Source organism: Vipera berus (genome assembly GCF_964194415.1).
Source record: "Vipera berus genome assembly, chromosome: 3".
NCBI lineage: Eukaryota > Metazoa > Chordata > Lepidosauria > Squamata > Viperidae > Vipera > Vipera berus.
Window position 1 is genome coordinate 38,070,628 of NC_138204.1, and position 27,641 is coordinate 38,098,268.

A 27,641-nucleotide genomic window follows, 5' to 3' on the forward strand; every position below is an offset into this window, starting at 1 on the left:
GCCTCGGTAAAATAAGGTTATAATCGTAGGTTATAATCGTTCGACTATCAAAACTTTCCAAAGTGCTGTTTATTTTAATAACACGCATGTACATTTCAGGACTTTGGCATTTTTAGTACTCTATACATTTACACCATACATGTTCCTTTGGCTGTTTTTAAGCACATATAAACACTAACTAATCAGCCCCCTATGAAATGGAAGCCGTGATCTGAATTACATATATTAACGACGATAAGACGCTCTCTGCACGTGTGTAGAAATCCCATCTTTGATAACAATAATTATAATTCCCAGTATTTAATCTCGGCATAGAAGAGAATCCAAAACTAAACTAATACGTACACTCCACTAAAACATCGGGATTCCCCCGCCCACTCACGCACGACTTAAATTTACCCCCACTTCTCCCCGCCCCCCCCCCGGCGGAAACCCAAGGTCTACGTGATGTGGCCGTACTGCGTGACTGCCTGCACGCTCTTCTTCGTCGAAAACTACTGAAAGCTGGAACGAAAACTTCATTTCCCAGCAACCTTTGCATAAACAAGCACAGGTTCAGTTATCGAAAACTACAGATCCCGACGTGCAATACCGGGCCACAATTCCCAGAGAGTGACAAGCGACGCCTGCGCAGCGTTTCCAGGCGCTCGGGCCATTTAAATGTGTGTGAGGGAGAGAGCGAAATGGCTGCGCAGGTCGCCGCAGTACGCGCCGTGGCCCGGGGCGCGGAAGAGACGCCTTCGCTGCCACTCGGTGATCGGCCCGGTCGACCGAGGGGAGGGGGGAGGAAGCGGAAAGGTCCTCTCGGGGATGCCGGGAGCTGCAAGAGGGCTAAGTTGAGCCAGCCTCCGCTTACGGTGAGGCCCTCTCAGGCAGAGTCGCTGCCGCCGGCCTCCGTTCCCGGCCTCCCAGCTACTCCTGCCGTGCCTTCCGGCCCCGCTGGGCTTTTCACTTTCTCTCCGCTTAGCCTGCCCGCGCAGGCCCTGCACTGCGAGCGACGACATCACCACCGACACCGGCACCGTCCGGACAGCGGGGACTCGGAGCCTGGCCGTTCCTCTGGGGAGAAGCCCCACAAGGGTAGGCGGGGAAGCTCCGGGGACGGGGCTCTTGGCCGGCCCAGCAAGCGAGGTGAGTTGGAACGAGGGACCGGGACGGTTCGGACTTGGAGCGCTTGGTTTGTTCCCCTGCCGCTCCCCGAGGCTGGTACTGCTTCCTTGGGCGCGCGCGCCGCGTTCCGCTCCCGAAACGTTTGTTGTCGGTGACCCGCTCCCGACTTTGGCACGTCCGCGAACCTCCTTCCAAGAGGCCTTGAGAGGCTTCTTGGACTTGCCTTGACATTAAGGAATTCGTGATGAATTATCAACCCAGGAACGAAAGACCCCAAAGATTTGGTAGTGGTAGAAGGTCAAGAGCAGGGGTCTTCAAACTTGGCCCTTTTATGACTTGTGGACTTCAACTCCCAGAATTCCTCAGCCAGCAAAGCTGGCTGAGGAATTCTGGGAGTTGAAGTCCACAAGTCATAAAAGGGCCAAGTTTGAAGACCCCTGGTCAAGAGTTTCTCCATATGAAAAAGACTTGGCAAGTGAAGCCCTGAGGCGTGTTACACTTGTTGCAGAGTTTTCCTCAGTTTGTCACTTTGCTTAAGGGAGGTTGTTGTAAAGTCATGATCTGCGACAGACAGGACCTCATGCATTACTTTCGTCCTCTTTTTCAGAAAAAGAAATGTGTGTATGTGTCTCTGTATATAGATATCAAGAGAGGCATTCAGGCATACATATAAATAAGTCTTCTCTAGGCATACTGTACATAATGTATTCAGTTGCCAGTTTTGTCAAGAGATGAAAGGTGATCTAAAGTTCACTTAGGTAGTGCCTTGTTTCTAATTAGGATTTATTTTGATTTCAGTTAATAGTGAGATTATTATCTGTTCTTTGAACTAGGAGATGATGTATTGTGCCAGAATTCTTAATTGGTCCAAACAAATGTTTGTAAATGTAACAAATTTAGTTATTGTATATGTTACAGTGGGAAAATAAATGGCTTTTGCGATAGGGGATGAATATCAATGACTAGGGTAAATACTGCAACATGGATAAATATATTTAAACTTGTTGAAAGTCTTGACTAGAGGTAAAGTTTTGAAACAAGTATAGTTGCTCTGGTTCTTTTAATGTATGACTTTAAACAATTAGGAAATTGTGTGGATGTGTTGGGAGAATAAACAGCTTTGCTATCTTCAGGTTTCTGTGTTTTTTTTAAGACTTTAATGCCTAAAAGCACACATGCTTTCTAACTCTTAAAACAGTTGGTTGTCTTTAAAAAGTTAGATGAGAGAAAACAGTTGGATCCTCTCAATCTAAAATTTACTACTGGGGGGAGGCAGAATGAGGTAATGATCTTTGTGTGACAAACATTCCTCAGTTAAATAAAGTTATTATTTTTGCCACAAACTAAAACAATTTATCCCATTCTTATAGGCAATCAGCTTACCATATGGTAGCATATCTTACCATCTGGTTCTTAATTTCATTACTACCTAGTATGATTTTAAATATAACAGATATATAAAATATATTTCCTGTGTGCTTATGCTTTCCCATATGACACTTTCATTTACTGTTAATAATGTTTTGTTCTTTTCATAAGTTGGTATTGTTTCTGGGAAGGATTTAATTTGTAGAAGTTACTTATTTGGAATTGCTCGTTTACAGTTTAATATAAATTAGGGATTATTCTTATTTATAGGAATCAGCATAGAGATTTTGTAGATATGGCTTCAAAATTGGAATATGCCTGTATAATTTAGGCATACAAACAAAATCATGTATCAATGACTTCAAAAGCAGAGATTAAAAAGGATTAAAGTATTTTTTAATGGAAAACCAATAGCTTAAATTTGAAATGATTTTAAAAAACTTCTAAATGTAATATTGTAGCAGTTGAACATAAATGCATTCTGAAGTGAGAATGGGGAACAACTACTGAAGTTTTACCAAGTTACCATTCTGAGTTTTTCTAAATACAAATATATTTGTTAGATTACTGGATGCTAACGACTTAATACAAAATGTTTTGGGAAATAGTATCAAATCATGTCTTCTAAGTTAAAATGACTTGAATGTTAAAATCTGTATGCTGCAAAGTTCATTAACATCCATTCTGTGCTAGGCTGCATAAACACTTGTTATAACTCATATGAAGTGTGTTAATATAAAAAGTTTAGCAATTGCTAAAATAATTACTAATTAAATATATCAATTTAGGCCAGGGTGGATTTGATTTAAATCAAGTCGATTTAAATCACGATTTAAATTGTGATTTAAATCACTAGTAAAAAGGCTTGATTTAAATCAACTTGATTTAAATCATAATTTTTAAAGAACAGCTGTCATCTCCATCCCGCAGCGGCTCCTCTGACCCGCTGTTGACTCACCGTCAGTCCTGTTCACTTTAATGGGACAGCTGATGATATAGCAGTGACACAACAAGGTGAGGGACATGGCCGGCAGCAGGTGAGTGGATGCCCACTAACAGGTGCTGCATGATAGATCTGAAATGACAGGTGCTCTTTAAATGTAAGGACTCATTCTTGCTGGTAGTTAGAATTTTTAATATTATTTGCAAACAAAATGAAGGTTTCCTATTTAGAATAATAAGCTGTCAGGTTAGTAAAACCGATATCAGAACGGATTTTAGGTTAATAGGTTCATCACACATAGAGAACTACTCAAATTCTTTTATTTAATTAAAACTCTTAGATAGAGCCTGGTACAGATGTATTTCTCTTCAAACAATCATACAATTTGTAGTATACATAGATTTGCAAAGCAATGGGATAAAGGAATATTCGTGAACTTTGTTTTATGGTTTATCTCATGGTTACTATGAAATTGTGTGAATGCATCAATGCAGTGCATGTTATCTCACTTTATAGAGCTTGGATTCACTGAATAAGTTTTCCAAAAATGTAAATATTGCAGAATATACAGCCTCATGCTACATAACTAAACTCCATTTAATGCTGAATAGACTAAATTATTAATGTAGCTAAAATAGAAAACTGTTTTTAGGTAGATTTTTACTCCAAAAACATTTTATTAACAAATTTTATAAAACTTAAAAATGATTTAAATTTTAAAAAAATCTGATTTTTTTATTTTTAAAAAATTATTATCCACCCTGGTTTAGACCGTCATATGTAGAAATAAAACTTTTCATGATTATCTAGCTCCTTTGCATTATAAGTAGACCACTCAAACCAGGAAATCACTAAAGTTGTTTATTTAGTCTCTCACACGGACATAATATAACAAAACAGCATTTTAAACCAAATATAAACTTGTGTAAACTCTTCGCTTGTTTAATGCTTGAATGAAGTAGGTATAATCAGAAGTTCCTAAATATGAACTTCAGCTATAGGCAGTGCTAATCCTAATAGCAGAAAAATAGTCCAGGCTTATTCCAGGTAGTGTCTTAAAAGAAAAGCTACCCAAGCAGCAAAGAACCCATAGTGGACAAAAGAAATGCTGAGACATTTGCTCAAACTAATGTTCAAAAGGGTTTTTTAAAATTGCATTGAAGAAAAGATGAGCATCCCTACTTTTTGTTTCTCAGGGAACTTTCTGATGGAGTTCCACTTATATTGAGAAAAAAACAAATATTTGGCCCTTTATCATGTGTGTTTGTGATTGGTATGGAGATCTCATACCTGCCTGCCTGACCTGGAGAAAGTTGCATGTTGTTTAGATAGGGTCTGGATAGTGCTGAGGAAGAGGCAGTGGTGTGGTATAGTTTGGTACCAATAATATAAGAAAATATAAGCAGCCAGCCATTGAAGTCAAACTGAGATTACTAGGCAAGAAATTATAGTGAAGAACTGTCAAGATATTCTTGGAAAGTGCTTTCTGTTTCACATATATGCCAATGAGATAGTAGTGTAGGTAGCTAGGTAGGTTTAAATTAGCTAGGAATTTGAAAAATACTGTGCCAGTGGTAGTAGTACTATGTTGCAAATAAAAATATAGATACAATGATGTGGTGGAATGGCTAAACCCATATAGTAGTAGATTGGAGGTATCAAATCTTCTCTTCCAGACAGCCCTCTAGGTTTTGCACTTGATTCCACCTCCTGCTTTGGTTAGTAGTTTGGTAGTTCCTGCTGCTGCTATCCAGAGTCTGCCTAACTTAGTGCAAAAGAGATGGGGCAGACAATAAACTGGTATCATTCTGCTACAAATGTGGAAAAAAAATAGAAATTGGGGCAAAATAATACAGAAATAATATAACTTCATGAACTCAAAGTGATCTATGTTGTATAGAAAAACAAAAGTGTAGCATAGCAGAAAAAAAACAAAGTAATACAATACTCCTAGCTAAACATATTAGCCCATTTTTTGGAGATAGGTTTCCTGAACAGATATTCCTTCTGTCTCAATTAATTATTCCTGGACTTTTTGCTTCCTGGAGATTTCAGTATTAATTCTGAGATTGCTGGTCAAGTGGAAAGAATCCCAGTCCTTTTGCCAACCTTAATAACTGTTTTCTTCCTCTAGCTGAGGTATTTGAATTCTCTTCATTTTGAAATAGCCTTAAATTTTAAGAGGGGGAAACGGAAGTATTTCTTGTCTGTGTAACAAGCAGTTTCTCATTTTCTTGATGGTGGTGATTGTCTTCACCAATCTAGTATTTTCATCAACTGGTTGTAAATGCCTGCTTGTAACTTTTCATTAATAACAAGAGGGTTTACTAGAAATCTAATGGAATGGGGTGAATCAGTGGAATATAACGTCTGGATATGAACTATATATATATATATACAGGGAGTGCAGAATTATTAGGCAAATGAGTATTTTGACCACATCATCCTCTTTATGCATGTTGTCTTACTCCAAGCTGTATAGGCTCGAAAGCCTACTACCAATTAAGCATATTAGGTGATGTGCATCTCTGTAATGAGAAGGGGTGTGGTCTAATGACATCAACACCCTGTATCAGGTGTGCATAATTATTAGGCAACTTCCTTTCCTTTGGCAAAATGGGTCAAAAGAAGGACTTGACAGGCTCAGAAAAGTCAAAAATAGTGAGATATCTTGCAGAGGGATGCAGCACTCTTAAAATTGCAAAGCTTCTGAAGCGTGATCATCGAACAATCAAGCGTTTCATTCAAAATAGTCAACAGGGTCGCAAGAAGCGTGTGGAGAAACCAAGGCGCAAAATAACTGCCCATGAACTGAGAAAAGTCAAGCGTGCAGCTGCCAAGATGCCACTTGCCACCAGTTTGGCCATATTTCAGAGCTGCAACATCACTGGAGTGCCCAAAAGCACAAGGTGTGCAATACTCAGAGACATGGCCAAGGTAAGAAAGGCTGAAAGACGACCACCACTGAACAAGACACACAAGCTGAAACGTCAAGACTGGGCCAAGAAATATCTCAAGACTGATTTTTCTAAGGTTTTATGGACTGATGAAATGAGAGTGAGTCTTGATGGGCCAGATGGATGGGCCCGTGGCTGGATTGGTAAAGGGCAGAGAGCTCCAGTCCGACTCAGACGCCAGCAAGGTGGAGGTGGAGTACTGGTTTGGGCTGGTATCATCAAAGATGAGCTTGTGGGGCCTTTTCGGGTTGAGGATGGAGTCAAGCTCAACTCCCAGTCCTACTGCCAGTTTCTGGAAGACACCTTCTTCAAGCAGTGGTACAGGAAGAAGTCTGCATCCTTCAAGAAAAACATGATTTTCATGCAGGACAATGCTCCATCACACGCGTCCAAGTACTCCACAGCGTGGCTGGCAAGAAAGGGTATAAAAGAAGGAAATCTAATGACATGGCCTCCTTGTTCACCTGATCTGAACCCCATTGAGAACCTGTGGTCCATCATCAAATGTGAGATTTACAAGGAGGGAAAACAGTACACCTCTCTGAACAGTGTCTGGGAGGCTGTGGTTGCTGCTGCACGCAATGTTGATGGTGACCAGATCAAAACACTGACAGAATCCATGGATGGCAGGCTTTTGAGTGTCCTTGCAAAGAAAGGTGGCTATATTGGTCACTGATTTGTTTTTGTTATGTTTTTGAATGTCAGAAATGTATATTTGTGAATGTTGAGATGTTATATTGGTTTCACTGGTAAAAATAAATAATTGAAATGGGTATATATTTGTTTTTTGTTAAGTTGCCTAATAATTATGCACAGTAATAGTCACCTGCACACACAGATATCCCCCTAAAATAGCTATAACTAAAAACAAACTAAAAACTACTTCCAAAAATATTCAGCTTTGATATTAATGAGTTTTTTGGGTTCATTGGGAACATGGTTGTTGTTCAATAATAAAATTAATCCTCAAAAATACAACTTGCCTAATAATTCTGCACTATATATTGCATACTATAACTATAACTAGCAAACATTGAAAGAATGTATCCTTCAGATAATAATTAAAGGTGGCAGATGTTGCCTACAAATAGCAATAGCACTTAGACATATATACTAGTCTGTAGTGCTTTACAGCACTCTCTGGGCGGTTTACATAGTCAGCATATAGCCTCCAACAATCTGGGTCCTCATTTTACCTCAGAAAGATGGAAGGCTGAGTCAATCTTGAGCCGGTCAGGATCAAACTCCTGGATGTGGGCAGAGTTAGCCTGCAATACTGCATTCAAAACATTGTGGCACCATTCGAGGTAAGAATATGCTCATCTGATCAAACGTATTAATCCTAGCTTTAATCTTAAATGGTGGCCATGATCTTGTCACAAGAAAGCATCTTCATAATGCTCAGATTTATTTAAAATAACAATAATTGAAACGGATGTTGAATGTATTCCATAAGGTACGAAAGGATCAACCAAAACAAGGAACAGCACAGCATATCACTTCAATAGGGTCTAGAGAGCTGTAAAAATGAAGAAAGCTTTCCTTAGGACATGAAAACCCGAACCTAATGAAGATAACAAAAGAGCACAAACTGTGTCAGAAAAAGTTTAATATAAGCATTTAATAAGAACACAGCAAAAATAGCTTTAGGTTAATGTTAACTTTTAATAGATTCAAAATTTTAAATCTAAACAATTTGAAAAAAAACCCCTAAGATTTGTAAAAATAATGAGGACAGTTTAAAAACCTAATAAAAACTGAAAAGCTGAAACTGGATCTAAAAATGTAATATGATATCAGAACCAAAAGGACAGGTGAAGTTCAAGAAACTGAAACTGAAAATTGTGGCATTGTCATGAAAAATCAAGGCACATAAACCTATGCAAACAAAATTTACAATTGAGAATAAATCATAAGTTCTATAGGGATATTATTTTTATTTATTTTATTTTTTTATTTTAATTCCATTTATATCCCGCCCTTCTCCGAAGACTCAGGGCGGCTTACAAGCTTAGCAGTAGCCTTCATTCTATGTATATGCCTGCTTATTAGGGCTTTCATACACCCCCCAAGCGGCATTATTACAAAGTCAGCTTAATTGCCCCCAACAATCTGGGTCCTCATTTTACCTACCTCGGAAGGATGGAAGGCTGAGTCAACCTTGAGCCTGGTGGGACGCGAACCTGCACTAATTGCAGGCAGCTGGTGTTACTTCAGGAGGCATTAGCCCACTGCTCCACCAAGGCTCAACATCAAAGAAAAATAAAACCCTGAAACCTGACAATAAAAAAATGCATTTTGCAAGAAGAATTATACAACCAAAGAGTGCACAATAATGGATTAAAAAGAAAAAGAAGTTATGGACAGTTTAATTGTAATGGGATTAATAGTTAGAAGCAGTCAGAGAAAATAAGACAAATATATCTGGGACTGATGTGTTGGATGGAGTTTAGCTTTAATGTCTAGCCAGGTAGCTGCTCAGTTAGCAAACATGCACAATTACCCAATCAGTTTCATGTTGCATTAAAGAATCTGAAAGAAACTTTTTAATAAAAGAAGAATGCATACTTGAAAACCAAAGATCAATAACTTGTTTGTCTACCACACTCAAAAATAACAGTGAATTCAGTGTATGTTTATTTAAAGGAAATTTCTGTCTACTCAAATGAACAAAAAGGAAACTGAAAAATGTTCTTTATTAATAAAACAATCCTGAATAGTTTAATAAAAATGAATTTATGTGTTGCTTAGATTGATTACAAGGAAGTATTTGACTTCTTTCAAATGGCTGGATTATGAAAAGTATGCACATTTTTTTCTATCAATCAAAATTCAAGATTTTGTAGAAACAAAAGCATGGAAAAGTTAAACACAGTTACAAAGTTGATTGTAAATAATTATCAATTATGTGGAGTCAAAAAGGGGGATCTTTCAAGGTAATTCATTATTGTCTTCTCTCAGATCAGACATGTGTATGCCCCAAGTAGTTGCAAGGAGCTTTACCTAGGATTTAGTAAATATAAGCAGTGGCCGACAAGGCATATGAGTAAATGCACACGTAAGGCAGCAAAACCCCAAATCTCAGTGACTTCCAAATGGCTAGAGTCCAAAGCTGGGGACAGAAGCATAGTCAAGTCATACTCTAGAAGTGTGCTACCAGCATCCCACAGTTGGGGCTTTGCTTGTTTGCATGGCCCAATTGCTGGCCTGCCACAGACTTATGCTGCTGTATGGGCTGGGGGTTGGGGACTCCTCATGAAAAAGATAAATGCCATGCTACAGTTTATTTGGAAAGAGGTTGAAAATGAAACTACCAATTGTTTTATGCCTTAAACAAATCAGTGATATACCGTATATACTTGAGTATAAGCCGAATTTTTCAGCCCACTTTTTGGGCTGAAAAATTCCACTTCGGCTTATACTCCAGTCAACAAAAAAAACTTACCGAGGACTTGTGCGCGGCCGAGGCTTTGGTGCTTTCGGGATCGCCCGCACCTCTCCCAAGCCACCGCCGTCCGAGACCTGCCGAAGTTTGGGGAGGTTTGGGGAGGTGCGCGCGCACCTCCCCAAACTCCGCGCCTTGCCTGCCTGCTTCTTTCCGCAGCGGAAAGAAGCAGGCAGGCAGGGCGCGGAGGAACGGAGACTTGCCGACGTTTGGGGAGGTTTGGGCGCCTCCCCAAACCTCGGCAGGTCTCCGTTCCTCCTGCCGACATTTGGGGAGGTTTGGGCGCCTCCCCAAACCTCCCCAGGTCTCCGTTCCTCCTGCCGACCTTTGGGGAGGTTTGGGCGCCTCCCCAAACCTCGGCAGGTCTCCGTTCCTCCTGCCGACCTTTGGGGAGGTTTGGGCGCCTCCCCAAACCTCCCCAAACCTCGGCAGGTCTCCGTTCCTGTTTGGGGAGGTTTGGGCGCCTCCCCAAACCTCCCCAAACCTCGGCAGGTCTCCGTTCCTCCTGCCGACCTTTGGGGAGGTTTGGGCGCCTCCCCAAACCTCCCCAAACCTCGGCAGGTCTCCGTTCCTCCTGCCGACCTTTGGGGAGGTTTGGGCGCCTCCCCAAACCTCGGCAGGTCTCCGTTCCTCCTGCCGACCTTTGGGGAGGTTTGGGCGCCTCCCCAAACCTCCCCAAACCTCGGCAGGTCTCCGTTCCTCCTGCCGACCTTTGGGGAGGTTTGGGCGCCTCCCCAAACCTCGGCAGGTCTCCGTTCCTCCTGCCGACCTTTGGGGAGGTTTGGGCGCCTCCCCAAACCTCGGCAGGTCTCCGTTCCTCCTGCCGACCTTTGGGGAGGTTTGGGCGCCTCCCCAAACCTCCCCAAACCTCGGCAGGTCTCCGTTCCTGTTTGGGGAGGTTTGGGCGCCTCCCCAAACCTCCCCAAACCTCGGCAGGTCTCCGTTCCTCCGCGCAGACCTGCCGACCTTTGGGGAGGTTTGGGCGCCTCCCCAAACGTCCCCAAACCTCGGCAGGTCTCCGTTCCTGTTTGGGGAGGTTTGGGCACCTCCCCAAACCTCCCCAAACCTCGGCAGGTCTCCGTTCCTCCGCGCAGACCTGCCGACGTTTGGGGAGGTTTGGGCGCCTCCCCAAACCTCCCCAAACCTCGGCAGGTCTCCGTTCCTGTTTGGGGAGGTTTGGGCGCCTCCCCAAACCTCCCCAAACCTCGGCAGGTCTCCGTTCCTCCGCGCAGACCTGCCGACCTTTGGGGAGGTTTGGGCGCCTCCCCAAACCTCCCCAAACCTCGGCAGGTCTCCGTTCTTCCTGCCGACCTTTGGGGAGGTTTGGGCGCCTCCCCAAACCTCCCCAAACGTCGGCAGGTCTGCGCGGAGGAACGGAGACCTGCCGAGGTTTGGGGAGGTTTGGGGAGGCGCCCAAACCTCCCCAAACAGGAACGGAGACCTGCCGAGGTTTGGGGACGTTTGGGGAGGCGCCCAAACCTCCCCAAAGGTCGGCAGGTCTGCGCGGAGGAACGGAGACCTGCCGAGGTTTGGGGAGGTTTGGGGAGGCGCCCAAACCTCCCCAAACAGGAACGGAGACCTGCCGAGGTTTGGGGAGGTTTGGGGAGGCGCCCAAACCTCCCCAAACGTCGGCAGGTCTGCGCGGAGGAACGGAGACCTGCCGAGGTTTGGGGAGGTTTGGGGAGGCGCCCAAACCTCCCCAAACAGGAACGGAGACCTGCCGAGGTTTGGGGACGTTTGGGGAGGCGCCCAAACCTCCCCAAAGGTCGGCAGGTCTGCGCGGAGGAACGGAGACCTGCCGAGGTTTGGGGAGGCGCCCAAACCTCCCCAAAGGTCGGCAGGAGGAACGGAGACCTGCCGAGGTTTGGGGAGGTTTGGGGAGGCGCCCAAACCTCCCCAAAGGTCGGCAGGAGGAACGGAGACCTGCCGAGGTTTGGGGAGGTTTGGGGAGGCGCCCAAACCTCCCCAAAGGTCGGCAGGAGGAACGGAGACCTGCCGAGGTTTGGGGAGGTTTGGGGAGGCGCCCAAACCTCCCCAAAGGTCGGCAGGAGGAACGGAGACCTGCCGAGGTTTGGGGAGGCGCCCAAACCTCCCCAAAGGTCGGCAGGAGGAACGGAGACCTGCCGAGGTTTGGGGAGGTTTGGGGAGGCGCCCAAACCTCCCCAAAGGTCGGCAGGAGGAACGGAGACCTGCCGAGGTTTGGGGAGGTTTGGGGAGGCGCCCAAACCTCCCCAAAGGTCGGCAGGAGGAACGGAGACCTGCCGAGGTTTGGGGAGGTTTGGGGAGGCGCCCAAACCTCCCCAAAGGTCGGCAGGAGGAACGGAGACCTGCCGAGGTTTGGGGAGGCGCCCAAACCTCCCCAAAGGTCGGCAGGAGGAACGGAGACCTGCCGAGGTTTGGGGAGGCGCCCAAACCTCCCCAAAGGTCGGCAGGTCTGCGCGGAGGAACGGAGACCTGGGGAGGTTTGGGGAGGCGCCCAAACCTCCCCAAAGGTCGGCAGGAGGAACGGAGACCTGCCGAGGTTTGGGGAGGCGCCCAAACCTCCCCAAAGGTCGGCAGGAGGAACGGAGACCTGCCGAGGTTTGGGGAGGCGCCCAAACCTCCCCAAAGGTCGGCAGGAGGAACGGAGACCTGCCGAGGTTTGGGGAGGTTTGGGGAGGCGCCCAAACCTCCCCAAAGGTCGGCAGGAGGAACGGAGACCTGCCGAGGTTTGGGGAGGTTTGGGGAGGCGCCCAAACCTCCCCAAAGGTCGGCAGGAGGAACGGAGACCTGCCGAGGTTTGGGGAGGCGCCCAAACCTCCCCAAAGGTCGGCAGGAGGAACGGAGACCTGCCGAGGTTTGGGGAGGTTTGGGGAGGCGCCCAAACCTCCCCAAAGGTCGGCAGGAGGAACGGAGACCTGCCGAGGTTTGGGGAGGTTTGGGGAGGCGCCCAAACCTCCCCAAAGGTCGGCAGGAGGAACGGAGACCTGCCGAGGTTTGGGGAGGTTTGGGGAGGCGCCCAAACCTCCCCAAAGGTCGGCAGGAGGAACGGAGACCTGCCGAGGTTTGGGGAGGCGCCCAAACCTCCCCAAAGGTCGGCAGGAGGAACGGAGACCTGCCGAGGTTTGGGGAGGCGCCCAAACCTCCCCAAAGGTCGGCAGGTCTGCGCGGAGGAACGGAGACCTGGGGAGGTTTGGGGAGGCGCCCAAACCTCCCCAAAGGTCGGCAGGAGGAACGGAGACCTGCCGAGGTTTGGGGAGGCGCCCAAACCTCCCCAAAGGTCGGCAGGAGGAACGGAGACCTGCCGAGGTTTGGGGAGGTTTGGGGAGGCGCCCAAACCTCCCCAAAGGTCGGCAGGAGGAACGGAGACCTGCCGAGGTTTGGGGAGGTTTGGGGAGGCGCCCAAACCTCCCCAAAGGTCGGCAGGAGGAACGGAGACCTGCCGACGAGCCGCGGCCACACAGGGTATTCCTGTGTATTCAGGCTTGCAGAACGGCGGATCGGCTTATACTCGAGTCAATAACTTTTTCCAGTTTTTGGGGGTGAAATTGGGGGTCTCGGCTTATACTCGAGTCGGCTTATACTCAAGTATATACGGTATCTGCATTTGAAGTAGATTTTCTGGTTGACCGAAATATAACTTTTCATTCAAGATATAATTAACTTGTATAACTGATTATCACAATGCATAGTGACGTCTACTAATTTCAGTGACTTTATATATTCTTAGAAGTTGGATTTATTGAGGGCTGTTTTTTGAAAGCTTACTGACTGGATTGTGGGCGACATACTTATGAATATCTGCTGTAGAGAAATAATGTTGGGAGAGGAATAACCTTTCTACCTTAAGCATCAGAGTATCTAAGAAGCATTTGGTGGTTACTGTGATAAATAAATTGCAGGACTAGGATAGGCTTTTAATTAATTGGGTTGGGTTTTATTGTAAGGTCATTAAATAAATTACTTTTGTGAGATGGCCTGATTTTTGAATTTTCCCTATCATTCCAGCTCTACAACAGTAACTCAGTTATTTAAGGGTTACCAATAGTTTTGTATAAATATGATAATAGAATTAATAAGCTACTTCTATTTGGCATTATATAAAGTGTCAGAGAATAAGGGAACTGTAATTGTAATATTTGGAGAGCATTATATCACTTAATTTGTAATTCAGTTGGCAGTATCATTTAAGTTTATGGAGAAACAGAATCTTTAGCAGGAATGTTTTTAGAATTCACATACAAGGCCTTTAAGAGGTTTTGTTCAAACTGCTGTTGCTATGTAATTTTGTTTAGTTTTTTGTTCAGAAAACTTCAGAGAAAGAATTGAGATAGAGACATTTTATCAATATCAGCACTTCTATTACTAGAAGTTGATTGCCAGTGTGTTGCCGGGTGCAATTCAAGATGTTGGTAATTACCGTATTTTTCGGACCATAAGACGCACCTGACCATAAGACGCACCCAGTTTTTAGAGCAGGAAAACAAGAAAAAAAATATTCTGAACCAAATAGTATCAGTATACTAAAACAGGGCTTTTCAACCTTTTCATCCATTGTACCACTTTTAGGACAAGGCAATGTCCGAGTACCACCAGTCGCCCAGCAAGGTGTCAAAAACTTGACACCCCCCAAAAAAAAGGAAAAAAATGATAAAGTACAGGTAGTCCTCGACTTACAGTGATTTACTTAGTGACTGTTCAAAGTTACGATGGCACTGAAAAAAGCAACTTATGACCATTTTTCACACTTATGACCATTGCAGCATCCCCAGGGTCATGTGATTTACATTTGGATACTTGGCAATCGATTCATATTTATGATGGTCACATTGTTCCAGGGTCATGTGATCGCCTTTTGCAACCTTCTGACAAGCAAAGTTAGTGGGGAAACCAGATTCACTTAACAATCATGTTACTAATTTAATTTCTCTCCTTCTCTTTCTCTCCCTCTCTCCCCCTCCCTCTTTCTTTCTCTCTCCCTTTCTCTCCCTCTCCTTCTTTCTTTATTTTTCTCTTTCCCTCTATTTCTCCCTCTTTCTCTCCCTCTATTTCCCTCCCTTTCTTTCTCCTTCTTTCTCTCTCCCTTTCTCTCCCTCTATTTTTCTCTTACCCTCTATTTCTCCCTCTCTCCCTTTCTTTCTCTCCCTCTCTTTCCCTCTCCCTCTATTTCTCTCCCTTTCTTTCTCCTTTTCTCTCTCTCTCCCTTTCTCTCCCTCCCTATTTCTTTCTCCTTCTCTCTCCCTCTTTCTCTCTTCTCGCTCTCCCTCCCTCTCCCATTGTCCCTTCTTTCCTTCCTTCCTTCCTTCCTTCCTTCCTTCCTTCCTTCCTTCCTTCCTTCCTTCCTTCCTTCCTTCCTTCCTTCCTTCCTTCCTTTCTTCTTCTCTCCCTCTTTGTCTTTCCCTCTCTGTATTAGAGCAGTACCCACGGAAGCGGCCCTGCAGCCTGGCTTTCTCTTGCAGAAAGCAAGCTGAAACAGAGCGAGGGAGATTGCCAGGAACGCGATCTCGCGCGGTTTCAGTTTCCCTTGCTACAAGAGAAAGCAGGCTGAAACAGAGCGAGGGAGATTGCAGCAGCGCGAAATCGCGTTCCTGGCAATCTCCCTCGCTCCGTTTCAGCGTGCTTTCTCTTGTAGCAAGGGAAGCTGAAACCGAGCAAGGGAGATTGCAGGAGCGCGAGATCGGCGTTTCTCAGCATGTGCCGATTCGCGCTCCTGGCAATCTCCCTTGCTTTTCACTTGTGGAGGTTGGGGCTGGCCGTATGGATCACCTTCGGACATAAGACGCACCCTCGTTTTCCCCCTCACTTTTGGGGGGGAAAAGTGCGTCTTATGGTCCGAAAAATACGGTACTTTAAAGCCCTTAAAGTAATTGGGACTGTGTTATCTTAGGAATTATCTTCTCCCAATTGTTTCTACCCATCCAATTTGGTCATGGTTCGGCATATTGCTGGTCCTGTCAGTCAAGGAATGTTGCTTGGCAAGAATGTGAAAAAAAATCTGGAACTTTGCTGTTACGTATGTTGACAGCAACAAGAATGCTTTATGCACAAACAAACAAAAAATCCACAGTGGGTGCATGGTTGGAAAGCTAATGGAACTAGCAGAGATGGCTAAATTAACTGTTTTAATCCAAGAAAATAATACATTCAACTTGGTTTCTGCTGAGAAACCACTTCTCGATTTTTGCCTGAGATAAAATGAAACTTTGGAAAAAAATTAAACGTTGACTTTGGGTTTTGCTGATTAGATATGTTTGTGTTATAGAACAACATATGTATATATTATGTATTTACATACATTTACAAGTATGTAAATGTAAAAAGCATTTTCTTATATAACAGTAGCCAATTTTTAAAAGTAAACCTTTATATTAACATTTTAGTAAAGTACTGGTGCATTATTGAAAAAATACATAATTTTATCAGATATAACTCTTTTGAAACATAAATATCTTATTTTCTTATTAATTTTAGAAACCCGAGATGAAAATGGCAAGACAGAAAGATCTGACAGTCTTATTGTAAAGAAAATAAAGAAGAAGAAGAAAAAGAAACACAGAGAAGACATGAGAGGGAGGCATCTGAAAATGTACAACAAAGAAGTACAGACAGTGTGTGCTGGTCTTACTCGTATCAGCAAAGAGACTTTGACTCCAGGAGAGTGTGATAATTTGGAAGAGAACAAGGAATCTTTTAGGTATCTAAAAGACGAACAGCTGTGTCAGTTGAATGTGGGGATGCAGGAATATAGGATACCCCAGGGGGTGCAGTCTCCATTTACTACACACCAGGAACATTCTGTTCGCAACAGCTTCTTAAAAACAGGCACTAAATTTAGTAATTTTATTCATGAAGAACATCAATCAAATGGAGGAGCTCTAGTTCTTCATGCCTATATGGATGAACTCTCATTTTTGTCTCCAGTGGAGATGGAGAGATTTGCAGAAGAGTTTCTTGCTTTGACATTCAGTGAAAACGAGAAAAATGCAGCTTATTATGCTCTAGCGATAGTTCATGGGGCAGCTGCATACTTGCCAGACTTCTTGGATTACTTTGCTTTCAATTTCCCTAGCACTCCAGTGAAAATGGAAATCCTTGGTAAAAAAGATATTGAAACAACCACCATTTCAAACTTTCACACTCAGGTAAGAGAAATTACTCCAACATGCCTGAATTCTAATTTGAATCTGAGGTTGTTGATCGTAAGTAATACTTCGCAGAAAGCTGAAATCGAGAATGCTGTTAGTTATATTTGCCACCTCCAATTGCCTTTGCATGCTGTGTGTCAAATACAGTTCAACATTACCTTCATACATTTCACATTTCACTGTTCCTTCCAGAACTTTGCCTCTATAAGAAATAGCATTGTTTTTGAATTTTAAGATTTAGACATAGTAAGCCTTTACTGATAATTTGAGTCTTTTGGTGCCATCACAACCATAAGGATTGCATTGCTGAAAAATGGCTGATGACAATGTCCTAGTCTCCAAGGGCAAACATCTGCTTATATTTACTATAAAAGAGAAATTATATTTAAGTCTTAAATGGTGGAAAGCATAAATTGCTCTCACAGTAATGATGCTCAGATTATCCTTTCTGCCCCCTCCCTCCACAAATCCTACATTCTTTTACCTTCGTTGGTTTGTGGAAGAGGTTAAAGAGGGCATTATCTTCATGGTTTTCATTTATTTATCTCATTAAATTTAGTGCCACCCAACTCCAAATTATTTTGGATGGCCCACAATAGGTCAGAGGAACATGAAGCTCTTTGGAGATGTTTTGTAGCCTTTATCTTTAGCTCACTTGGCTTTTTCGTTTTCTTTCTGCTTTTCTTTGTTTTCTATGTTCACTATGCCGTGCAGTGACACAAAAAGCTTGAATGAGTAGTTTTCATTGAAATAGGCTGAGTGACTGATTATGAGATTGAAGGCACCTGTGTTACTAACTAAATAGTCTATTTGAGAGATCACTAAAATCTAATAATGTCTTTTAACTTCTGAGTGATAGCAATGATTCCACTTATTGTATTATAAGAATGTGTCCATCGCAAACTGTATATTTTATGGACTTTGGAATCAAGAATGGTAGATCCCATTTGCTTCTGTCACTTCCAAGTTACTTCCTAGCAAATAGATTCTTTGAAGAAAACTGAACAAGTACTGTGTCTATATAACTAGGTACATGCATTAAATAATATTATTGAACCATATGAACCATGTAATGTAAAATATTACATATAGCATTTAAAAATGTGTAGGAATGAAATCCAGTAAAAAATACAATGAAACTTAAAAACAGTTTTGATAAATTATCTCTTTCCTTTTTGAAAAATATTGTACACAACTGGCATAACATATCTTAAACTGAACTGCTGATATATAAATTGATCATGTTTCTTGATGTTTATGGACTAGACTAGCTTTGAACAAACGTGTGATTACCTGTTTCCTGTAGGTACTTGACATATTTCTACATCATGAATTAATTCAAAGAAATCACTTTTTTAAAGTTAATGAGATATAGAAACTCTGTCCTCCCCAATAGTTCCTTGTGGATTTGTTTTCTTGGCAAGGGAAGAAATCCAAAGTATTTTGATTATAGAGTTTGGATTATTGTTTAACAGTGGAATTGGTGAATAAGAAAATACTGTGTTTCTCTGAAAGTAAGACCTACCCCAAAAATAAGCCTAGCTTGATTTTTGGGGGGCAGGCCTAATATAAGTCCTACCCCCAAAATAAGTCCTAGTTTGGGGGCAAGTACACACCTAAAAATCAAGCTGGGGCGGGGGTATGGAACTGCCCCACACGCCCTGTACCCACCTACCTTGCACCCAGGCTTTTCCTCGCCGGCCCACTTCTTCTGTGGCATCCCCAGGCCTGCATTTTGCAGTCAGAGGCCTTTCCGGAAGGCCACTGCAGCCGAGACCCGAGCTGTGGATTCAATCTATAGCTTGGTTCTGCAAGTCCTCTGCAGCTGAGAACTGAGCTGTGGATTGAATCCATAGCTTGGTTATTGGCTGCAGAGGCCTTCTGGAAAGGCCTTTGACTGCGAAGTGCAGGCTGGAGCTCCATTCTCAGCTGCAGAATGAAGCTGCTCGTTTGGCTGCAGAAGAAGTGGGCTGGTTGGGTGGGGCTGTCGGTGAAGGAGATGAGTGGAAAAGACACCCCCCCACCCCCAAAATAAGACCTGGTGCCTCTTTTGGAGGAAAAAAAGACTAGGCCTTATTTTTGTGAAACACAGTATCTCTACCTCACCTAATAGTTTAGTATTGTATCTTGTTACACTATTTCACTTGGAGATGAGAAACATCTCATAGGTGTGCTTCCAGTTGGGTGTATTTTCTATTTTCCCCCCCAAAGTAGTAGATGTTTCAATTTGGGCTTCTGTTCTGTGTATTTCTTGTAGGTTTACCATAGAACAATTCTTCTGGTGGTTCTTTAGTTGTTTGGATTCTTTAAGAATATCTAGTTATTCAGTTTTTCACAGATGCTTTGGTATATTTCCCTACCTTATATTTTAAATGTTTTTATACATATAGACAGAGTTTAAGCCTTAATCCTAGCTTAAGAATTATTATTCTAATTGCTGTATACTGTAACTGTTGTGCTGATCTTTCATTGCACCATCATGAAACACAGGATACTGTACTTATTCTTTGATTAAGCAGAGTAATGTTTGTATTTGTTGCACTCTTCTGTGTTTGTATTTGTTGCAATTTACCTGTGGAAGATTAATAAGAGTAAAGGGGAATTTCAAGCTCAGATATTTGTATGTTCTGTATATGATATATTCTTTATATTCTTGACTTCACAGTAAATTTATAGATTACTTTAATGCTGTGGGATAAAATAGTTTTATTTTTTTCTTTATAAGGTCAGTCGAACGTACTGCTGTGGAACTTACAGAGCAGGTCCAATGAGGCAGATCAGTCTTGTTGGAGCAGTAGATGAAGAAGTTGGAGATTATTTCCCAGAATTTCTTGATATGTTAGAAGAATCTCCATTTCTTAGAGTAAGTATTAAAGTTTTGCTTCTTCTTTTGGTGACTTAAGTTTTAACTAATGTTAGCACAATTGGTGATGGAATAAAAAGTGATAAAGCATTATTAAACATTAAGAGAATAGTTAAATAGGAAAGGAATTTTTTGATTTTTGTCTAATTTTATTGCATGACAGAATGAAGTAAATTATACTGAAAAATAAAAGCTCTAATGACTGTACAAATTATATTTTAATAAAGAAATAATAAATAAATTAATAAAGAAGTTTTCTTTTGTGATATACAGATGACTTTGCCTTGGGGTACTCTTTCGAGTCTCAGACTTCAGTGTAGGTCACAAAGTGATGATGGGCCCATTATGTGGGTAAGACCTGGTGAACAGATGATCCCAACAGCTGATATGCCAAAGTCACCATTCAAAAGGCGCAGGTAATCTTGATAGCTGGGAGGGAATTTGTACTCTAAATTTTAATTGAGCTGATTTCATCAGCAGAATTGGTTTAGTTTATTCTGACAACTTTCTGAAACTTAGTTGACATATATATTAATATGTAATAGTAAAGTTTCCTTCCAATATAGCTTAAGTCTTGATAATTTTGTACATATTTTTTGTAATGCTGCCGTAATTTACTCCTCTGTCAGTATCATACATTGTATTATAAACTCCCAGGATGCAAGTTTATGTTAGGGAATACAATAGATATTGATGGAATATCTATATAAATTAAAACAACAGCTTCTAGTTCAGTGCACCTAATATAAACTTTGATTTAAAATATATTTCCATTCAGGTACTTATGGCTACTGTCATATTGTTTCTGTAGATGATAAAATGTTAAAATGATATTGAACTGTATGAAATCATTAGTGCTGTAAGAGCAAGACAGTGAAGACTCTGTGACATACTTGCACATTGTTATATTATCCGTTAGTTTGATAACCTGTCTTTACTTCAGGAGCTCAAGGCTCTGTGCATAGCATTCTAGTGTGGGTTCTCCTGGTGCCTTTGAACTCTCAATTTGCATCAGTCCCGGTGAAGGTTCTGGAGGGCTGCACACTGCCAACTTTTAAGTTCATTGAATTTCTGCGATGTAAGCATTTGTTGTCTGTGTATTGTATTTAAGCTGTGAAAAAGTTGAAGTTATTTGTAGCACTTTTCTTTCAAAAGGCCTATTAAGAGTACATAAAACAATCCCTGGTATATAACATCTGCATAAACTTTTTAAAAAGTGGCCTTTTACTGTTATGCGTTCCATCCTTTTCTGTTTTATATTTTAATTTATATTGCATTTGATTACATTAAGAGTTAATTCCCCACATATCAAAGTAGTGCCTATATGATGTGAAAAAGTTAGGACAGCTGATTTTATGTTTTTATGACATTATTTTTTTGTCTATCCCCTTCATAAATTTAACAGTTTTCTTCTTTTTCATTCCATTTCATAGATCTATGAATGAAATAAAAAATCTCCAGTATCTACCTCGGACCAGTGAACCCCGGGAAGTTCTTTTTGAAGACAGAACAAGAGCACATGCTGATCATGTTGGGCAAGGGTTTGATTGGCAGAGTACAGCTGCTGTTGGAGTTTTAAAAGCTGTACAGTTTGGTGAATGGTAAGAGTGGGATTTATAGCATTTGAATTTTTGCTATAAATTCTTAAATTCAAAATTACCAGGAAAATCTAATCTCTGAAAATTCCCAGAGTGGGGTTTTTTTTATACAAAAGGAATTGCTTTCATAGTACAGTAGAGTAGTTTGTAGAAGGATATTTTGAGATGACATATCTTGAAATGCCCATTTGAAAGTCAATTCTGTAGAAGCTGCAAAAGTATTTAATTATATGCCTCTGTGAAACTCCTACAGTACAGATGTTGTTCTTTGTGTATATATATAAATTATCTCCTTTATCAAATTGGAAATGGGGAGTAACAGTAGGACTAGTCAGTGGTTTGCTGTGAGCAGTTCATGTTGTATCATTTTCTCGGTACATGATCTCCCTTAAATCAAGCTCCATTGTTGGGGCAAATCCAAGGAATATAATCTTTAATCTTAGAAAACATTGTTATCCTGTCTTTCGGGATAATTTCTGATTTCTGAGTTCTAAGGATATAGACAATATGTGTAAAGAAATGTAGACCACCATATTGAACCTTGACCTCCAGACATATTAAATCACTTAACTGGTCCTGTGTTAAGAAATATGATCAGTGTACACTTGCAAACGAGATCTTATTGCTTAAAATGACAAATAGAAGACCATGACTGAAGAAACCTGTGTGACTGGGGAGCTATAAGCCTGTATCAGACATTTTATGTTATGGAATTGGCTCTATTGTATGACATTTTTCTAAATGGGTAATGCTGCCTTCCTTGAAAGATGTGGTGATGTACCTCCTCTTGAGGAGACCCTTCTCAATCAGTCAGCTGTATGCCACCATCAGTCCTAATAGAATATGGTAGCATAAAAATATAATAAACCATCTTAGAGGAAAGGAAAATAAATTGTATTTTATATGTACATATATTTCCTCTCCAAATGAGGGATGAAGTATGCTGTTTTGCTATTGAATATATGCAGTTTTCAAAATATAACTTATTCTCAAACATATTTTTTCCATCCTCATTTCTTCAGGAGTGACCAGCCTCGTATAACCAAAGATGTTGTTTGTTTTCATGCTGAAGATTTTACTGATGTAGTTCAAAGACTTCAATTGGATCTGCATGAACCTCCAGTATCACAGGTAGTCTTGTATTGTGCTGTACACATTGTTTCTAGTTAAAATGCTGTTATTTTTTCCCTGAATGTTTTTCTCTGTTGATTCTTGATTATGAAATAAAGTCTCCAGAATAACACACACACACACGCCTGAAATGCATAAATAAGTGGGGGTTGGGCGGTTGGATTAGGTAATGTTTCTTTAAAGAGAAACAGAGTTCCTCTGTTAGGGAGATGGGTGGTTTCTAAATCTGATAGCTAAATTGGATGGATGGATAAATAGATAGATTTAATATATCTGAATTTTGACTAGAAGTATTCCACATCAAATCACTCAATCCTTTAGATCTAATATATATGAATTTTGAGTAGAAGTATTCCATATCAAATCATTCAATCCTCTCTCCTAAGTATAACCATCCATTCATAAGTGCCAGATTTTCATTTATTTATGTATGCAATTTATATACCATCCGTCTCACTCACTCTTAAGTGACCCCAAATATCTCAGTCTGAAAGATGTTGTCTTGAGTACTGTTTAACAATGCGTTATAGCAAAACATTCTAAGAAATATATTGTTTAATATATCATTGATGTTTGATATTTGTGCACCATATTATATAGGGGTTTCATATGTTTCATAGTGTACATAGGGAGTTTGGGGCATTAGGCACTTATTTGAGATTTTGAGAGCATCTAATGAGTGCTATCATAAATTGGCTGCCATAGTGTAGCAATCACAAAGTATATCAAATGGCTAATTGTTTCCTTGAATACTCTTTATCATCCCAGTAAGAACTTTGTGGCCCAAGAATACTTTCCTATGCTCTATAGTAACAGATGTTTGTTATCATATAAAAATCCCAGCCCAGTCCAGAAATTCTGTTCATGGCATCAGACATCCCTGCACTATCACCAGATACTTTTTGCTAAAAAATGCACATATGTAAAAAATAGGCAAACAAAATCAGCCTCATTCAAAAATAAATTTCATAATCATTTCCCTTGAGCAGCATGGTTTTAGATTATCCTTTTGTGGCTTGTTTTACATTTACAGTAATGTTCAATCAATAATAATAATAATAATAATAATAATAATAATAATAATAATAATAATAATAATAATAATAATAATAATAATAATAATAATTCCTCACTGTTCTCTTCCCAAGAGAAGAAGCCAGCAGTGAGTAACACAGATTTGGCCTGGGCTTTATCAGTAAACTTGTCCAGTATTTTTCAGCAAAGACTGAAAAAGACTAGCATGTATAGAAGCAGGATTTCTTAAGCTTAATTCAGGCTTTAAAACATGTTGACATTTTATATTTATATATTTGCTGTTTTATATTGATTTTTGCTGTGTTTGAAGATATTTTTATTGTGTGGTATTCTAAGTGGTTTTAAAAAGCAAGATATAGGTTAATTCTGAACAGAATATCTGGTTCTATAGACATTCTTAGAAGTTCATTGTGATAAGAAGGGCCAAAGCATTGTCATACTTGGCTTAAGGTTAAGATTGAAGTTTTGGACAGCTCTTTAACTTGGTCCAACTCAGTTTAAAAATTAGCTATGGTTGTTTGTTAACACTCCAAATTATTTGACTGATTGCCTCCTATTAGAATGGGAATTTCCTGTATTTGATCTATTAGCGTAGCAATAGTTTCAGTACATGGCTCATGGAATATGTGACATTTAGACTTCATGTTGACTTCATCACAACAAATAGTCTTTATGACATTACACAGCAACCAAAATTATTATTTTTTTAATCTTACTCACAGTTATCTCTTTTTCCCCCCCTCAGTGTGTTCAGTGGGTTGACGAAGCTAAGCTAAACCAAATGAGACGAGAAGGGATTCGCTATGCCAGAATCCAGCTATGTGACAATGACATCTACTTCATCCCTAGAAATGTTATTCATCAGTTCAAGACAGTGTCAGCTGTCTGCAGTTTAGCTTGGCATATAAGGCTCAAACAATACTATCCTGGGGCAGATGATTCTCAGTGTATGGAAAACATTTCAAATACGGACACGGTGAAACTGGAAGGTGAAGACCAATGTGTACTTATGAAAAAAGAGTCTGAAGAAGAAAGAGAAGTACAGACTGCAACAATAGCATCACCATCACTGTTTTCATCCCTGTCATGACTTGTTCTGCAACAAGATTAGCTGGTTTGTCCCTTCCAGCTTTTAGAACTAGAATCAGATCAGCAACACAATCCACAGAAGGATCATATGCTCTTTCTTGTCTGATATGTACATAATCATACATTTTTAAACAGCTTTTTAAAATTTTGATGTGAAGTTATAGTTTTATAACTGGGTTATGTTTTATTGGAGAAAACTTGCCTATAATTCTATAAAGAAAGGTGACATTCCAAAATGTCAAGCGTATCTTTTTTACACAGATTATGCAAAATTAGAGTTGTATTTTATTCCCTTAGTACAGCATGTAGTAGTGGACTACAACTTTTTGCATTTCTTTTTTAAAAGGATGAGGTAATAATTCAACATCTCAATAGTTTTTCCTTCAGGAATATCAAGTATTTAACACTTGATAAATCTGATAACTTTTTCATTTATTTTATCTTTAGCTTTCAGCATAGAAGGGATGGTTTCTGTGGCAGATTCACAAAGTGACTCTCCCTCCCATTCAATTAATGGCTTGAATGAAAGAGAAAGCACAGCACTTTTAATGATCAATGACATTTGTATGTGTGAGAGAGTTTGAAAGCCTGGAGGAAGCTCAAGTTACCAGCAGCGTAGATTAATCCTTAATTGCTTAAGAAGACATTCAGTAAGAAGTTGATGTATGAGATTAGTTGCAGAGTGTATGATCTTGTTGAAATGAAATTACTGATACAACTCTTTCGTGGTCCTCTGCTTTTAATGTATATTGGAATATTTTTTTAATATCTTTCCGAAATGCATAACTTAATACACTAGTGTCTAATGAAAGTAACTGTTAGCAGTCTCTTTAAGGAAACTGCTATCTTTGAGCACTTTAAGGCTTTACAATATTTAAACCAACTTGGTGGCTTGTTTAATTCACAGTAGGCATCTTAGATGGAAACCATCAACTTCTTCGCATTGAGGCACTTAATATAATAAGGCAGGCCTATATCTCCTTTATTTTTTGAAATTATATATAACTGATTCACAATAAACTCACGTAATCACATATGGATTGCTACTTTTGCAAATAATTCTTGGATTCCTTAATGCTATATTTGAAGGTTAAAACAGCACATGTTAGTATGTTGAGTATAATTGGCTGATATTATTTAGCATTCCTTCATTATTTCCCAGCATTAAGTAGATTCAGCTTTTCCTTATATACAGAACAATGTTTGTTTTGGGTAGTAAAATGAAATTGGCCCCTTCATATGTAGCATCTGAACTTTTATCACAATTTAATCAAATTTATTTGTATTTTTAAATCTGTTTTTAATGTAGAAGACAGAATGGGAGTACTACACCAATGCAAGTCAAGAAAGCAGTTGTGGGGAAAATGCAAATATTAGTATGTTTGTAATAGCAATTACTTTGTGCAATATTGTTTTGTGTAGATTATTATATTAGCACCTCGGTATAGAGGACACAGTTTTAAACAAATAGCAAAGTAATCAAAAAACTTTACAGTATTTAGATAGAAGTTGTATTACACCTGATATATACATGTTTATGTATTGACTTTGGTGCAGTCCTGAAGATGAAGTAAAATTTTTAACAAATTGAATTTCCATACTGAAGTGGTGGGAACTTTCTAAGTAATCTGTGTAAATAAGGTGTTAGGCTGAAACCTTTTTAAAAAGGTAGTGAGTTCTTATGCAGGAGTGTAGCTTTTAATGAAAAATTCTAGATTGACCAATACTGGTTCAGAAAACCTCTGTACTCTGGTTTTTTACATTTTTTTTTACAGTTATCCAGAAGAATTTTCAAAAGCTTTAGCTGGCTATCCTAAGTAAAATTCTTCATAGACAACATGGGCTTCAGTACTTCATTTATGTTTGACCAACTCCACATTTTTGCATTTTTCTTCCACTCATTTTCCAAGTCTTCCAAACATCAATTTCCCACAGTTATGTTAATAACCATAACAACAAATACAACTCCAGATTTGTAACTTGGATATTTCAATTGCATTGAGTTGCAAAGTTGCACTGTTTACTGTATAACCACTCAGGAGTTGGATTTAAAAAAATAATTGAAAAACTGTTTATTATTTCACTTATCCTGTTTTGAAATATACATTAGAAAATTGTTTCAAATTCTACAATCTACAATAGACATTAAAAAAATATATTAAGATGAAAATAGTAGTTGGAATCTAAACTTCCTACTTAGAGCAGAATGAGGAATAATTCAGATAATGCATTCAGCTAAAGGAAAAAAGTTTCCCAACTCTCCAGAGCACTTCTTCATTAGTGGAGGGGAAGAAAAGAATTGGCAAAAATTACCAATACCCTTTTTTTTCAAGGTGAACTTCATTGTGCATAGTTCTGGATCCAGTTCAATAACTTTAAAAGGGATTTTTTGTGTAGTACCACATTACAGCAATAGGCTTACAAGATAATCTTTTTTATTTTATTAAGAAATAACCTAAAGGTATGTGAAGTGAACATTCATGACCTTTGCCATTCATGAATGATTAAGAAGATTAAATAAATGATTCTGAAGCAACATCCCACATTTTGCCAACTCAAGAGTTTTGTGTCACAATTTAATGGTATGATGTATAAATGCATTCACTAACTTACATTTCAACCATCAAATATCCTTTCTGTCATCTATTTTGATTTAACAATACACATAATCTTCACTGCAATTACTTCGGCAACATCTTTACTATAGTTAAAAAGTAGGAATTGTCACTTTTATTGCATTTCCTAGCAAATACCAAAGAAGTCTTGTGCATGAATTTTGGTGTATCTGCCAGGACTCTGCTTTTTTGTCTTTATCCCTGTAGCCCACCTCATACTGCTAGACTCTTTTTCCTAGAAACTCTTGACATTCAGAATTTAAACTTTTCAGGAGTAGGAAGACGACTAGTCAAGAGTTTACTCAGAAAGCCTGAGTGCATGCATCTCACTCTGGCTCAGTGATTAAGGATTCTTATTGTAGG

At 40.3% G+C, this 27,641-nt stretch overlaps 1 protein-coding gene across 2 annotated transcripts; it reads left to right on the forward strand.

The window, feature by feature from the left end:
* The first annotated feature begins 514 nt into the window (after positions 1–514).
* Positions 515–26,833, forward strand: RSBN1 (round spermatid basic protein 1). 2 transcript variants are annotated; one of them, XM_081325705.1, is made up of 8 exons: positions 598–1,131; positions 16,274–16,496; positions 16,872–16,944; positions 19,673–19,810; positions 20,084–20,226; positions 21,244–21,411; positions 22,431–22,539; positions 24,320–26,833. In XM_081325705.1, the coding sequence occupies exons 1-8, from the start codon at positions 684–686 to the stop codon at positions 24,662–24,664; spliced, it is 1,647 nt and encodes a 548-aa protein (XP_081181831.1). In that variant the 5' UTR covers positions 598–683; the 3' UTR covers positions 24,665–26,833. The 2 variants fall into 2 exon arrangements, with proteins under 2 accessions (XP_081181832.1, XP_081181831.1); XM_081325706.1 differs by having other exon boundaries at positions 515–1,131; positions 16,274–16,944.
* Positions 26,834–27,641: the final 808 nt, after the last annotated feature.